This window comes from Dermacentor silvarum, chromosome 1 (genome assembly GCF_013339745.2).
Source record: "Dermacentor silvarum isolate Dsil-2018 chromosome 1, BIME_Dsil_1.4, whole genome shotgun sequence".
Taxonomy (NCBI): Eukaryota; Metazoa; Arthropoda; class Arachnida; order Ixodida; family Ixodidae; genus Dermacentor; species Dermacentor silvarum.
Genome location: NC_051154.1, coordinates 287,671,401 through 287,686,176, shown reverse-complemented (window position 1 = coordinate 287,686,176; position 14,776 = coordinate 287,671,401). Strand labels below are relative to the sequence as shown.

At 47.0% G+C, this 14,776-nt stretch overlaps 2 protein-coding genes across 3 annotated transcripts in view; one reads left to right on the top strand and one right to left on the bottom strand.

The window, feature by feature from the left end:
- Nucleotides 1–14,776, top strand: part of LOC119437195 (zinc finger CCHC domain-containing protein 24) — a 280,965-nt gene that overhangs the window by 29,622 nt on the left and 236,567 nt on the right. The gene's annotated exons all lie outside the window — the stretch shown is intronic.
- The window catches only part of LOC119437193 (sodium-dependent multivitamin transporter-like), a 48,927-nt gene that overhangs the window by 8,104 nt on the left and 26,047 nt on the right, over nt 1–14,776 (bottom strand). Inside the window, exons 10-13 of one of the 2 annotated variants that reach the window (XM_037704250.2) lie at nt 14,328–14,395; nt 12,681–12,767; nt 11,636–11,808; nt 9,437–9,540 (exon numbers count right to left, since the gene is read on the bottom strand). In XM_037704250.2, coding sequence (XP_037560178.1) covers nt 9,437–9,540; nt 11,636–11,808; nt 12,681–12,767; nt 14,328–14,395 — 432 coding nt within the window. The remainder of the gene's footprint in view (nt 1–9,436; nt 9,541–11,635; nt 11,809–12,680; nt 12,768–14,327; nt 14,396–14,776) is intronic. The other variant, XM_049660355.1, reaches the window with a different exon arrangement.

Below are 14,776 nucleotides of genomic sequence, written 5' to 3'. Positions count from 1 at the left end.
TTTCGAATATCCTTTACTTTCTTCTTGTTGATCAGTTTCGACAGTTGAGCGAATTCTATCTGATCTCTCGAGTTTGACACTTTCATGTTTTGCCGTTTGTTTATTCGGTCCTCTGTTACTTGGGAGAGCTTACCTACTGCTTGCCTTGGTGCCTTGCCTCCCATTTCAATTGCTGCTTCTGAGATCAACCTAGTTACGGCTTCGTTCATTACCTCTGTGTTGTTATTATCTTCCTGTTATAAAGCTGCATATTTGTTTGCGAGCACCAGCCTGAATTGGTCTGTTTTTACCCTTACTGCGCCTAGGTTGGCCTGCTTCCTCATGAATAATTTTATTCTTTCTTTCTTCAAATTGAGAGAAATCCTAGACCTCACTAGCCTATGATCACTGCACTTTACCCTACCTAACACTTCTACATCCTGCACAATGCTGGGATCAGCAGAGAGTATGAAATGTATTTGGTTCCTTGTTTTTCCATTAGGGCTTTTCCAGGCCCACTTCCTGTTGCCGCGCTTCCTGAAGAAGGTATTCATTATTCGGAGCCTATTCCTTTCCGCGAATTCTACCAACATCTCTCCTCTAGTGTTCCTAGAATCGATGCTGTAGTTGCCAATGGCTTGCTCGCCAGCCTGATTTCCCCCCACTTTTGCATTGAAGACACCCATTACTACACTATACTCAGTTTGCACCTTTTTCATCGCTAATTCAACATCTTTATAAAACTGCTGTTTCTTCATCATCGTGACTAGAGGTTGGAGCGTAGGCGTGTACAACCTTCATTCTATCCTCCAATTCAGCATTATTAGAACGACTGCTACCCTCTCATTATTGCTGTAGAATTCATCAATGTTGCCCGCTATGTCCTTATGGACTAGAAATCCAACTCCGATTCTCTCCTATCTGGAAGACCTCTGTAGCAGAGGACGTGGCCGCTAGTCAGCACTGTATAAGCCTCACCAGTTCTTCTCACCTCACTAAGGCCTATAATACCCCAGGTAATTCTTCAAATAGCCCTGCTAAGCTAGCCTAACTCGATAGGGTGCGCGTGTTGAACGTTGCCAGGTTCAGTTTCCATTGGCGGCCTGTCCGGACCCAGAGATTCTTAGCACCCTCTGCTGCGTCGCAGGTCTGACCGCAGGCGGCATAGAACCACTTCAGTGAAAAGCTGAAGGCGCGCTTTCTACTGACCAAGCAGAGGTTTAGTCCGGTGAAGTTTTTTATTCTCTCTTAAGCCTGATTCGCCAATGCCATTTTGAAGGGAGAGCCTGGCGAATGCCTCGGAGGCTGTCCTAAATGGGTATTGTTTTAGGTACTACGTTCTGTGCAGCTTTCGGGTGTGCACCTATCTGCTCTTTCGTTGCCGGCTATTTGAACGTGACTTGGGATCCAGCACGGCCGAATAGATTCACTTTGACTATTGAAATAGAGTTATCACCTATTAGTTGCACATGCTTAGATTTTAAGTGGATGGCTTTTAAAGTGGTTAATGAACCTGTACACGACCACCTGTTTGTGTTTTCTAGCGGTTATGTCATTTACTCCTGTCCATAGACTTCAGCCGGCTAGTCCTCGCGCCATTGAACCCCGCAAATAATCAGACCTCTGCCGTGTAAACCGATACAAATTGTGGTAGTGAGATGCATTCTTCCCAGCTTCCTTCCAGGATGCCACGTCCTATACGTAATGTTTTCTCTTGGACCCGTCAGTGTAAAAGTTTGTGTGGATGTTATATTCGTTATGAATTTGAGGAAATATTTGCATTATATGTTCACTTGGTGCATTATTTTTGCTTGAACGGGTTATTGTAACTGCGCAACGTTTTCCCATGGAGTTGGTCGATGTGGCCTCTTGGCAACGGATAGTGCTTCATTAGGGACATCCATAGGCGCCGACCAAGGGGGGGGGGGGGGGGGCTCCGGGGCTCGAGCCCCCTCCAGAGTTTTCTCGGGGAGGGGGTGAGCCCGCCCTCCCCCCCCCCTTCTGGCCATCCGTAGCCTACCCCACCTCCAGTCTCTCAAGTGTCATTACCGGAGTTCTGTTACACACATTTTGAGGATTCTTTTGAGTTGCCTCTACCTTTTCACTTTTGTTGTGGCTAAAAGCTTACGGCATCATTGTTGGCGCGGACATGTACGACGGCTTTTTATACTTTCGCTTTAATTCGGCAAATCCTGACAATAGGGGGACAAGCGCATTAGAAGCACCAGCGGCGGCTACCTCCAGCGTGTTTCCTCACTTCAACAATTTTTTTTACATTTTCACTGAGAACAACATGCATAGACACAATATATTGAAATATATACACAGTCCAAAGTATATTATATTTTTAAAGAGAAGGAGGTAGTCAACTAAATGGATAGCCTATGCCTAGAGAATGAATATTTTGATGTATGTTCACCTCACTTCAAATTACTATGCGTGCTTTTTTGACCCTGAAAAAAAAAACCTGCAGACTTCAGTGACCCCTTCGGCAGAGTCTTCTATCAACAGCGTCTGAAAAGCATATGAGTGATATGTGTCTCAATATTGATTTTCTTTTCAGTAGGACATGCTAACGAATGGAGACAAAGAAAGGTCTTCTAATTATTTACAACATTTACGTATTACAGATAGAAAAATCGCCTCTTGCATGCATAGGCCATAAATACGGGGTGTTTCAGTAAACACTTTCAAAAATTATTTATTAAAAGTTGCCTGTGGCAGATAGCACAATTCTCATGAGCTGGCCTACTCGAAGAGGCGGACATTACTTGCCCCACAAATTGAAATGCATATTCAACTAATTAACAAAAATTCACTAATTAGGTTTTAACATATTAACTTATGGCCCATGTTGCAATTTACAAATTCTAGCCGTGGAGTTCGCAAGGCGGATGCACTAGGAACTAAATCTCAGAAAGGCACCAGTTTCGAGATATTATTTCGCGAACATTGCGGAGAAATGCATTGGCGTTCCAGTTACTTTTGTGCTTACCCGCCGTGGTTGCTTAGTAGCTATGGTGTTGGACTGCTAAGCATGAGGTCGCGGAATCAAATAACTGTCATGGCGGCTGCATTTCAATGGGGGCGAAATGTTAGAACACCCGTATACTTAGATTTAGGTGCACGTTAAAGAATCCCAGGTGGTCTAAATTATTCCAGAGTCCTCCACAACGGCGTGCCTCATAATCAAATCGTGGTTTATATATATATTCATATAATTTATATATCTATTTGTATTTTGTGCTTCGATGCATAAAACAGCGTTTTGTTAAGAAAGTGACTGGCACGCAGGCTGACACCAGCGTCGAGATATTAATTCTCCGCAGATAATTAATATCCGGACACTGGTGTCAGCCTGAGAATTAGTTCCAAGTGGATCCGAACTCCACGGCTACAATTTGGAAATTGCAACATGGGTCATATAGTAATTAGCGAGAACTTAATTGATTAATTTTGTTAATTAGTCGATTACGCATTTAAATATTTTGTGCAAGTATTGTCCGCCTCTTCGGGTAGACAAGCTCATGAGCTAAAATTGTGCTATCTGCCACAGGCAACCTCTAAAAATTTTTGAAAGTCTTCGTTGAAACACCTTGTATATAGAATTCACTGAGTAACAGAAATGATGCCAAGCGGGATTCACTCGAAATCCGAAAAAATAGAAGTCTAGAAGTCATGCGCAGCAGCGCTTATATTCGGACTCAAAGTACTAAAAAAAAAGGATTGCAATTTGGCCGGGAAGGCGAAGCAGTATTGGTGATAGCGAAGTAGAAGACAATTACACGAAGCAACATTTTTACCACGTAAATCCGTGTAAGGATCGCACCCGTGTAAGGGCCGCACCCCCAACTTGACAGCTAATATTAAAAAAAAGATATCCAACCGAGAAGCAATCATGTTCCGTGCGCTTGACAGCGAATTGTCGCGCGCAGCGTACTTTCGCGCGTGGCTACTGGATGCCGAGAGGAGACGATCGTGGAGGTTTACGGCGGATTTAATACTCGTAGTTGGAAAAATGACGTCACATGGCCCGGTCCCATGAAAGGCCCGTCAAAATGGCGACGGAAAAGTGCGGCCCTTACACCAGTCTATACGTTAGTTATAGTGCCCATAAGAATTGTAGTAAACATTCACCTAAAATTGAAATAGCAAGTACAGTGTAATGGACGCGGACAATGTAAACCTGTAAATACCTCACTGGATGACCTCGAGCACTCGCTTTCACAACGCAAGCATTATGAAGAACGCCGGCAGCGGACGCGAACGGTTCGTACAGCCGCGCGATTCACCGCAACTCTGAAAATTACATTCATCATCATTATCTGCCTATTTTTATGTCCACTACAGACGGCCTCTGTCCGTAACCTGCAATGACCTCTGTCCCTGCTACACTAGGGGCGCGGAAAGACAGCCCAGCAAGGAAGACAGCGCGCATGAATTTAGCAGCCGTCCCTGCAGCTCGCCCTTTATCATTGCACACACCAATGATCACCAGCAATGAGATATGGCATGAGGGCCGCTTAAGCGTCAGCCGCGCAGAGTCATTCACAGCTACGGCAGGGGTAGAGGAAAAGACGCGTGCTATTCTTCCCATTCGCGTTTGATTACGTGACCTACAACTAAAGGCCAACCTCCATGCAGCGAACTTTCGCGACGAATTGCACGTGACGAAAAATCCAGCGCGAAGCGCCGTCGCGAATTCGTCGCACCACGCTCCATCCAACCAAGAGCCGGCGAACGCCACTGACCATGCGGTCGACGCAGCCCGCGAGGAGTCATTGTGGCCAGATGGGATAGGCTACGAAAGCGACGTTGGCGAATGACAGCAGAAGGCAAAACAGCGCCTAAATCAATGTGTTTTACACGTAAAATAAGGCACCAGATCTGAAAAAGTGCGTGCAGTAAGTGTTCGCCGTTAGCCGAAATGTATTTAGACTCTAATTTTTTTTTTTGTGAATACGCGGCACGTCGGTATTTCGCTGATACTTATGCCTCGTTTATCACCCTGTGTTTGTTTACGGTTCTCTCCGCTCGCGCGCAGCTGAGTTTTTCTCCCGTCAGCTTCCACCTTCGAGCATGCCCTGCCATCGAGGAAACACGGAAAGCTATTAGACAGTTTTAGTATAGCGTACGCAACTTATAGCGTACGCTATACGCTATAGTACAGCGTACGCTAAGCAGCGCACGTTTATTAGTTTTAGCTGGCCTGCGAGGTCTTTCGATCTCAGAGGCCTTATGCCATTGTCAAGCCTATCTCTCGACTTCACCGATTGGTTGCGCTGACATATCTTGAAGGGCTCTCTCGTTAGGCTTCGTGTCGTTTGAAACGAGAAGCGATCTCAAAAACTCCACAAGGTTATCCAAATACACTATCGTCGAAGCGGCCTGAGACTAAGCGAAAGCCGTTTACGCAGTCATTTGCTACGAGCGAAGCGAATTCTACAAAAGCCACGACAAATTCAATCCGAAGCGGGCAGCGGGGACCGCTGCCATGCTTTACGTGTACGTGGCTTGCGAGAAGGCTCTTTTGTCTATTAAAGCAGCGAGCCGCTCATATGCCGCACCTACGCGATGCTTCAGCTCGCGTTTTTCTCGGATGTACCAGTGAACTACACCTGCAAACTTCAATCAAACGTCTTTCCAAAACACGGCGGTACGCAAGGCATCATGTTGCGGGTATGCATGGGCAGAACATCATCGGGTAGCGAAGCCTGTAACTACATAGAATACACAAAAGAAGCCGTGACCACATATTATTCACTAGAACATTGAGGCAGAACAACCAACAAGGAGGTGAAACAGCGCTGGAAAACAAGCCTTTGAAACGAAGGTAGGAAATAGCCGAACAGTAGCCAAGCGTCAATAACCAAAACTCCCGTCGACGGGCGACCGACGGAAGTCGACTTCAGCGATGTGGTCCGATTCGTCCATGCTCTCCGCCGCGCGCGACGACTTCCGGCGGCGGCGGTTCGCTGGGCGGCGAATATCTGGAAGGAGTGGATCGGCGGCGAACAGTAATTTTTTTGACGTCGGGCGGCGGGCGGCCGTCGCCGAGCGGCCGCCGCCGAAAGTTCGTCGCCTTTTCGCTCCATGGAGGTATGCCTTAACCCGAATATTGAGCGCGTGGGAAGATAATGCCCTTCAAGCCGCCATACTTTTCGGCTCATTGTTATGGCGCGTACACACTAGCGGCAAAACTAAAGTCCCTATATAAGAAAAGTACCGCCATCTACTCTTTCCTCCGCCACCTCCTCTCCTAAAGGCCAGAGTACATGGAGCGAATAACCGGCGTCCTAGCGACGAACTTCGTCGGGCGGCCGGCGTCAAGAAATTCCGTCCGCAGCCGATCTGCCTGTCCAGACATTATCGTCGGGCGAACACCGCCGCCGGAAGCGTCTAGCGCGCAGCGGTGGACGACAGCCAATCAGGAGGCACTAGTTCCGGTTGCAATGCATGCTGGTGTTTCGCGCGCGCGCGTCTTTTCGTGTCGTCTGCACTCGCGTTGATGTTGCCGTGTCTGCATGTCTCTGCAGCGATTGAGTAGTTCCCAGTATGATCTCTTAGGAATCGCGTTGTATTTGTACATCCCATATCCACTGATCTGCGGGGAAACAGACAAGCAGTGCAAGCTCTCTACAACATCCTTGAACAGAAATCTTCTTATCTCAGAGGCCGCATGCTGTCGTCACGCCTATCTCCCGACTTCCCCAATAGATGGCGCTGGCATCGGATATTTCTTTCGTTAGGCTTAGACGCGTTCGAAACGAGAAGCGATCTCGAAAACTAGTCAACGTTATCCATAATACTCTGTCGTCGAAGCGGCCTGAGACTAAGCGAAAGCCGTTTACGCAGTCATTTGCTACCAACGAAGTGAATTCTACAAGGACAACGCCAAATTCAGTTCGAAGCGGGCGGCCAACGCGCGGCGGCGTTCGCCGCATGTATCGCGACACAGCGAACATCCTGCGTCGTGTCACCGTGTCGTTACTTGACGCGTGAAGTTCGTCGAGAAAGTTCGCTCCATGTTTCCCGGGCTTTGAGCGCTTGCTTTTTTCTTTACTTTTTGCTTGCGAAAGCCAAGTCGACGGTGGCGCACCTAGAAAGTCCACGTTGAAGCTTTCAGGCCGGGCGTGCGCCGCCGCCGCTGCCGGCGACTGCGGCTGCGCAGAGGAGTTTCAACATGGCTCTGAGGCAGAAAAAAAGAAAATATAAAGAAGTGAAAAGCGCGCGCTATCATCGTCCAATCGGAGATACAGGAGAGAGAGAAGCGGCGTTTATCAAAGGATGGCGGTACTTTTCTTATATAGGGATTTAGGCAAAACGCGCGCGGCGCGCTGCCGGCGGCAAAACGAAGCTGCGGCAGGGCGGCCACACGAGCCGGCGGCGCGCCGCTGCGGCAGTCACGTGACAGCATAGACTCCTCTCCCCTTCTCGAACTATCCGTCAGCTCACGCATGCAGATGATAGGACGAAACGAGTTTCCGGAATCGGACGCGAGTACGAAACGAGTAGATGGGCGGGTCCGCATGACACCAGTTTCCCGCGCGCACGTCACGGAAGCGGGCCGCTCTCATTGGTCTCCTTCATCCGCGGCACGCGGCAAACCGCAAAAAATCGGTCCAGGAGCGATCCCTGCCGCGGCAAGAAAAACTTGCTTCGCGGCTGCTTTCGCGGCGCGCGTCTTGCCGCCGCCGCTAGTGTGTACGTGCCATTACGCGATATTTTCCGCACCCACAGTGTATGGGTCGCTCATTTATATGGCTGTTGGATTTAATACGGAACATCACGGAGACGACAACGGCGAAAATTTGCCTGTAGTGTCGATATAAGTGACTTCGCCATAAGGCGAGAAATAGAAAATTGTTAGCGAAGGGTAGCGTACATGTTAGCGAAGCGTACATAAATACATGGGTAGGTTTCGGAAAGCTGGTCGGGCCCCAGCCCCCCCCCCCCCCCCCCCCCCGGCAAAATGAAAACCATCCGCCTATGGGGACATCAAAGTGAGAGTACTGGCCCGGTATTTTGTAGCGATGCCTTTCCGGTGCTAAAGCCTTTTCGCGCTTATCGCGCTTTGTCAGTGGTCAGAGCGACGGTGCGCTCGTGTTATCAACGGGATCAGCCGGCCGTGAGCGGTGGATGATAAGACTAATATAGAATAAGTCATAAGGCATCGCTACAAAATACCGGCCCTGTTCGTCAAACCGTTTATCTGAGGTCTGATAACATACGGATTATTCGAGTAGCGTGTTCGTGTGCGATACTGTGTGATAATAGTACAACATATGTGTTCTGGAACTGGGGCCCAATTTACGAAGGTTTTCTTTCGCAAGTGCTGTATGCCATTGGCTGGGCGCCTTTCCTAATAGCATGTGCAAGATCACAATTGGCCGGCGAGTGCCTTTACGAACCGTTCTAGCTTAAATTTTTCATTGTGAATACGGGTCATGATGCAATTCTGAGGACGAAGGAAATAATAGAAATGCTCTTCTATGTTCTAAAGAGGGGTTCGTTGCTCTGAACGTACAGACTGAGAACAGGCGACCAGTTGCTGGACGTTGCTCTTGATGGCGTATTACAAGTTGAGAGGTTTTTAGATGTTAGTGTCAATTTAGCGTGATTAAGATTGTTTCAGAGCAAATCTTTATTAGTCTACCCCCCCCCCCCCTCGCCCACCTTACTGTTTGCTGACGGGAATCGCCGTTTTCATCGCGCAAAATAAAACCCTTCGGGGTGCCGAGAAAGAAAGGATGGAACAAAAGAAGCCAGCAAACAAGAATATCTGCCTGGCTGCTGCTTCGCGAGTAAATAGTCGCGCAGCTGGACGACCGCCCTAGCAGATTCGTGACGCAAGCGCCAGCAAGGACGTGTTTATAATTGGCAGCACTCGTGGAATGCTTGCTTCTCTGGAGGCTGCGCTCCATGGCCTTTCGCTTAATGGCGACCCCTTTTGTTTGTCGCGGTGCAGTACGAGGGACGCTGCACAGGCGCAAAATCTAAAGCAACGTAAGCCCAGGGTTGAGACCCGAATTCGTGAGGAACTGTGTTCGTAAGAGCTGCCATTGGATGTGCGCCTTCGCTATTCATATATGTTCGCTATATCACACCGCTGGCTGGTGTCTGTCGTTTCGAAGCAGTTTTAGCGCAGGACCTGCTTATCCGGCCCCGCAGTAGCCAAGCACTTCGGGCCCAATTCACAAAGCTTTTCTTTCGTAAATGCTCGTTGCCTTAAATAATATTATTGAATATCACGATTGGTTGACGCCTTCTATGCGCCTCTGAAAGTAAATAACTAAAAAAAATCAATTAAACCAGAACACACCCCAACAAGACACAAAGAATATGCTTTGCCAACGGGCCACCTAAAGGCGTTCGAAGGACTTAGTAAATATACGAGACATGAGTGACGACAACTATACTAAGTTCATGTTTGGAAAAGATCACGAAGAGACATTACCTGTGAGGAGGCTGATAACAACTCCTACAGCGATGGTGACGATGACGCTGAAGAAACTGCTCCAAAAGGATGAAAGACGGTAGAGCATGAAAACTTCTTCCGACCTGCACATGCATGCGACAAGTGCTGAATGAATAGACAACTCCGAACGCCTGCAAGTAAGAACGAGAGGCCATATTCACAGAGCTTTTTCGTTCAGAAATGATCTTCGTAATTGTCTGGCCGCTTTCGCTAACAGTAAGTCCAGCATCATGACTGGCTGGAATTCGCTCTTACGAACAATAAGTAAGAGATTTTTGTAAATACTGATCAAGAAAACGGGTGTCGAAAAAAAAATTAAGGCAGAAAATTAGAAGCGCATTGAATTGGTGCGACATTCATCCTGGAAATTTTTGAAAAATGCAGCGCTTTTGATTGTTTAACGCGAAGCGAAGGTTGCTGCGCTGTCGACAATGTCTCTCAGTGTTTTTTCTTTCTTTTCTTACTTTCAATTTTTGACCTGCGACTAGATCGAGTATAGACGGTATACTACATCAATATGCCAACCTTACCTTTAAATTCACGCTATTGAAAAGGGAAAAAATCGATAAAAAGAAATACTGCTGCTTGTTTAATGACATTAAATTGTATCCGAAATCCTTAGACCTTCATAATAATATTATGGAACCTTTTCAAGAAACGAAAACTTATTTTCTAGTCAATGAGACGGTACGCAATGCGTAAGACGTTGCTATGGAACGGACTTGGCCTAGACGTCGCATGGATCTATATGCGAACTATGATACAGCACAATGCATCCCCGTTTTACTCGCTGTAAAAGTAGCAAGGCGTTCACAGGTATTATTTAGTATTTAGGCACTTGTAGCAGCTTGTTTATACTGGTTCACTATAGCAACGTTAGCATAAACATTTATTTCATAAATTAGATCATCGGCATCTAATAACTAGGCCGATGTAAATCTCATTTTAGCTATAAAAAGGAACTTCATTTTAGATGCAGGGTCAAAACATATTTCCCAGTGAAGCAGAATTCAAGTTGTAGCAAAAAGGAGTTTGTTGTACAGACGTTTTACGTGTAAAATGACATCACCAGTGGAAAGGCTGTGTATTTGTAATCGAGAATGCTAACAGTAAGCGCCATTACAAATGAATAAATAAAGAAACATCTACGGCTATTGAATTAACATGGGCCAAGTCGATTCTCAAACTGGCGCACATCGGGCTGTCCTATTCGAGCACGTATACGTACACCCTTCGTCAAAGTTATTAAGTTAGATAGAACGCGAGTCTTGCTGAGCATGACCGCGTCGTGTCGCATATCGGTGCAACTCCTGGCATCGGAAAGCCCCGGAAGGTGACGGAAAACGTTGTCTTCCCAGTCCAGAGCATTCGAGCTGTGCCTATGGAGCAGGAGGAATACTTATGTATCCTAGAATCAGCTGCCGTCGTGCGCAAGGTCGCTTCGTTTCTTTTGAGAAAGACTGGACGTGTGGTGCGTCGTAATTCATTGCGTGTATCCTAAGGCGCTTCAGTGCGACATCCATCCGCTGCCATGCACTGGTGATAGCAGTAAAAGCAGACACACATGATACGCCGTGATGTACGGACTCGCGCCAGAGATCGATGCAGGCAATCCGCCACGCGGTCATTTGCCGCTTCGTTTCCCGGTCGCGTATCTCAGGCAGCAATCGGGTGCTGCCGTCCCGAGCGGTGCGCTTCGGCTTTGGACAACTGGCAAAACGGGCGGACAGCAAGACGTATTAAAAACGCTTGATTGATGCGAACGGCTGCTGGGCTGTGGGACAAAAGGAGGACAAGACAAGAGCGTCACCGAGCCTTGTCTAACCTTTGTCCCTTGTCAGCGGTTAAACTCCCTTTACCTGCGAACCAGCAGCCAGCTAGCTCAGTTGAATACCATTCGTTATGCAGCAGCGTCACTTTGCCGCGGCGATTTAAGCGAGGCCAAACCACGCAGGTGAGGTTTTCGTGGCTGTCGCCCTTAACACTCAAGTTACAAATTGCGCCAATAAAACACGGAACTTTGTCCTTCGTTTCTCGCCAGTTCTCGAACGAGGCTGTCCTATGGAGTCGTACTATAGTGTAGGACATGAACGGGCGAGTATCGTCACTGTGGCCTATCGCTTACGTGGGAATATAAAGGATACCTTCTAACTCGACGACTGCGGAATGAGCACGTACCCTGGAGAGTCCGTCGTGTTTGTCGAATAGTCTATGACATCAAAGTCGGTCGTATTGTCGGGACAATAGTCCAGCGTCACCGGCATGCGAGGAGGGAGAATGCCGCTGTACATTCTACCGATCATGTGCCACACCTGGAAGGCGATGGTCAGACATGCCGCAGCTCCAGCTCCCTGCAGAAGAGAGTGAGCGTCGACGAGGATGTTAGGTTTGTAGGTTATTGCGAACGTTTCTGGCGGAAACCACAGCGCATGCGTTCTGTGCCATGGCATGGTCACGCTGGAGTGCGAACATAACGTGCGCGGCAAAGCGCGTGCTTTATTAAAAATGCAATTTCGATGCTCTCGTAGAAGCCAGTAAACGCGGCGCCTGGCGACACATCCCGTCTCGTGAAGTTAGGGTGCCTCAATACCACGTAGACCCGAAGTGATGAACGATGCGTCGAGCGGAAGCGACCCGTTCTCTTAAATCGCGTCACGATGACGCATTAGAAAGAGAGCGCGCAAGTGTATACCAGTGTATCACGTGTCCTTCACGACGGAAGAAAACGCAGGCCAGAGAAGGCTTGCTTTCGTTTGGTAGCGTGATTTGCCAGGAGCAGTCTGCCGTGCGTTCCTTTCTCTCTCTCTCTCTTTTTTGGTAGCGTATAGTGGTGCACACGTCCCATGTGCCCAATGACTAGTTGCATATTTGTTTACTATATGTAGCGCAGAGTGCGTACAGTCAGCTGCTTGGCAGACTGCGCATTGCTTCACTGATTGCTTTGTCTCAGAATAGTAGCAAACTGCGCGAGTTCGTACTGGTCAAGTCTTTACAAGGCGCGAAAAACGAAGGACAAGGCGACGAAGCACATGGCGCACCTGTCGTATTTACCTTTTTCGTCGTTGTCTCGTTCAACGCACCTTGTAAAAAATGAGCAATTTATCTTTTTGCTTTGCCGTACTGTCTAATGGGCATACGCGGATGTGTCCTTTGTTATCGTGCCGTTGTCGTTAAGATTTAGCAACTCGGACGTCAAGATAGGCCGAACAGCTTTAATTCTCACCTTGGAGTTGGCGAAAGGAAACAAAATTGCGAGCACAAGGAGGCCGACGAAGGGGCCGGTCACGGCACTGTTGATCAATACGAAGACCTGCCAACAAATTGGGCTAGTTAAAAGACAGTTGGAAAGCAGGTTCAAGCGACCACACTTTGAACCTACCCCCCTACCCCCCCTCCCCGTTTCCCCTCGACACACGCTCACAAGTGATGCGCAAAATAGCTAAACACGCATTGTAGGGGTTGAGGCTTAGTCAAACTGTCAAGACCAGCTTTTTCTGCAGCGCCCCTGTCTGTATCTGTAAAAAAAGAAATGTAAATATAATGATTTGATTTGATGAAGTCAACTGATATTCGAATATGACCTCTGTACTCCGAAATAATATGTTATTGCAACTCTTGTTATTACTATACTTTATACTTCAGCTATCATTGTAGAGTGTACTTCCAGTTATTTGTTAAAGCATTGTAAAATGCGTCAGTGCCAATAACAGATGGTATAAGATTGGCTTGTCTTTAGGTATTGGCTTTCTTAGTTCTGTGTTATTTCGCGGGTACGTCCCTTCACTACCACGTGTAGTTGATGGTGCACGTTGTTCCTCCTAGATCGAAAAATAGAAATAAAAAAAAGGCCGTAGCTTGCTGTTGCTAGCAAAGTTTCACCGTTTATATTTCTCGCTTTTGGATCATGTCCGACGTACCTTTTAACCACCTCTGCTGAAGCCTGCTGCCAGGCGATGCGTGCAGTTCTTTTTTTTTTCTTTTTTTTTCTTACTACTGGATGGAGGCTCAAAGTTTCCGCACACTTGCGGCGACAACATAACCTCGTCCTATTTTTCCGCTCTGTTGCACATTAGTGAAACACGGAAACAGCGTTTCGCAAAGCAGATGTGTATAAACACGGAAACAGTGTTTCACACCAGTACAGAACAACACAATGAGTAAAAGCCACGACAGCAAATACAAACAGAAAAAAAAGGACTCAAAGAAGAAAGATAAATACAAACGAAGCATGCACGTATCTCGTCTCTCTTATTGAATTTCGTTTTACCCTAACTGTGAGTAAAAATGTGTACAAGGGATCAACTTAGTATATGTATCTGTTACTGAACTTCGTTGTATTTAAAACGTGTTTACATTTGTCAAAGCTGCACTCCCGGAATAGTAAAAATACTTTCCCAGTAAACTGAATTCACAGTCATGACTCGGCACGCGCGTGCCAGCTGTCGGGCTCCCACAATTCCACTTAAAAAAAAAATGTCTGGACGAAATTGCTGGGCAGATGTTCGCCTTCACCCCATGTGAGGTCCTCTAATACATTCTAGCTATCACGCTTCTTTATTCACGTAAAACACTCTGTCGGCTTCCCTGTCAAAGGAGAAAGAGCCTAAAAAACACCCCTTGTAACAGCGCCGATATCCTCGACCTATCACCATCTCTCAGCATCGTCAAAATAACGAACGCGGAACTTAGGCGTCCCCTTCACTTTGCGGAAGTTTAGCTGTCTCATGTGAAATGACAGTCCGTGGCTGTGACAAAATACTTGTTGCGCATTACCCGATGGTCCTTAAATGATTGACTTTTTTTTTCGTATAGCTTTAACGCTCGCGATATTGTCTTCTCTAATATGCACGTTTCGACAGCGTGTACTTACTCTCATCGTAGAGCCAATGTAAGGAACCGCCAGGCTGTAAGCAGTCATAATTATGCCTGATGCAAAGGCTGAAAATGAGCATTTGTAAGAAAGATCCAGTTACGAAAGCACAGTAACTGTGTACGGTTGCCTGTACCGCGATTGCCTGTAAATGTTGCGTTTCTTTCTTCCTTTCTTTATTTCTTTCTTTCTTTATTGCTTGCCGTCTTTCTTTCTTTTTTTATGTCTTTATTTCTTTTTCGTGCGTGCAGAAAGAGACTTGACAACTTGGGGTACTGGCGAAATGAACAAATACTGAAGCGAAGCAGATCACCTGATTTGTGTAGGTGAACAAACATGCGCATTTTCATTTGGTATGATGGGGATAGTGGTAGTTAGGTGATTCAAATGCATTTAAAGTAAGCAAACGCGGACAGTGCCTATTGAAAGGTAAGGTCATACTGAAGGTA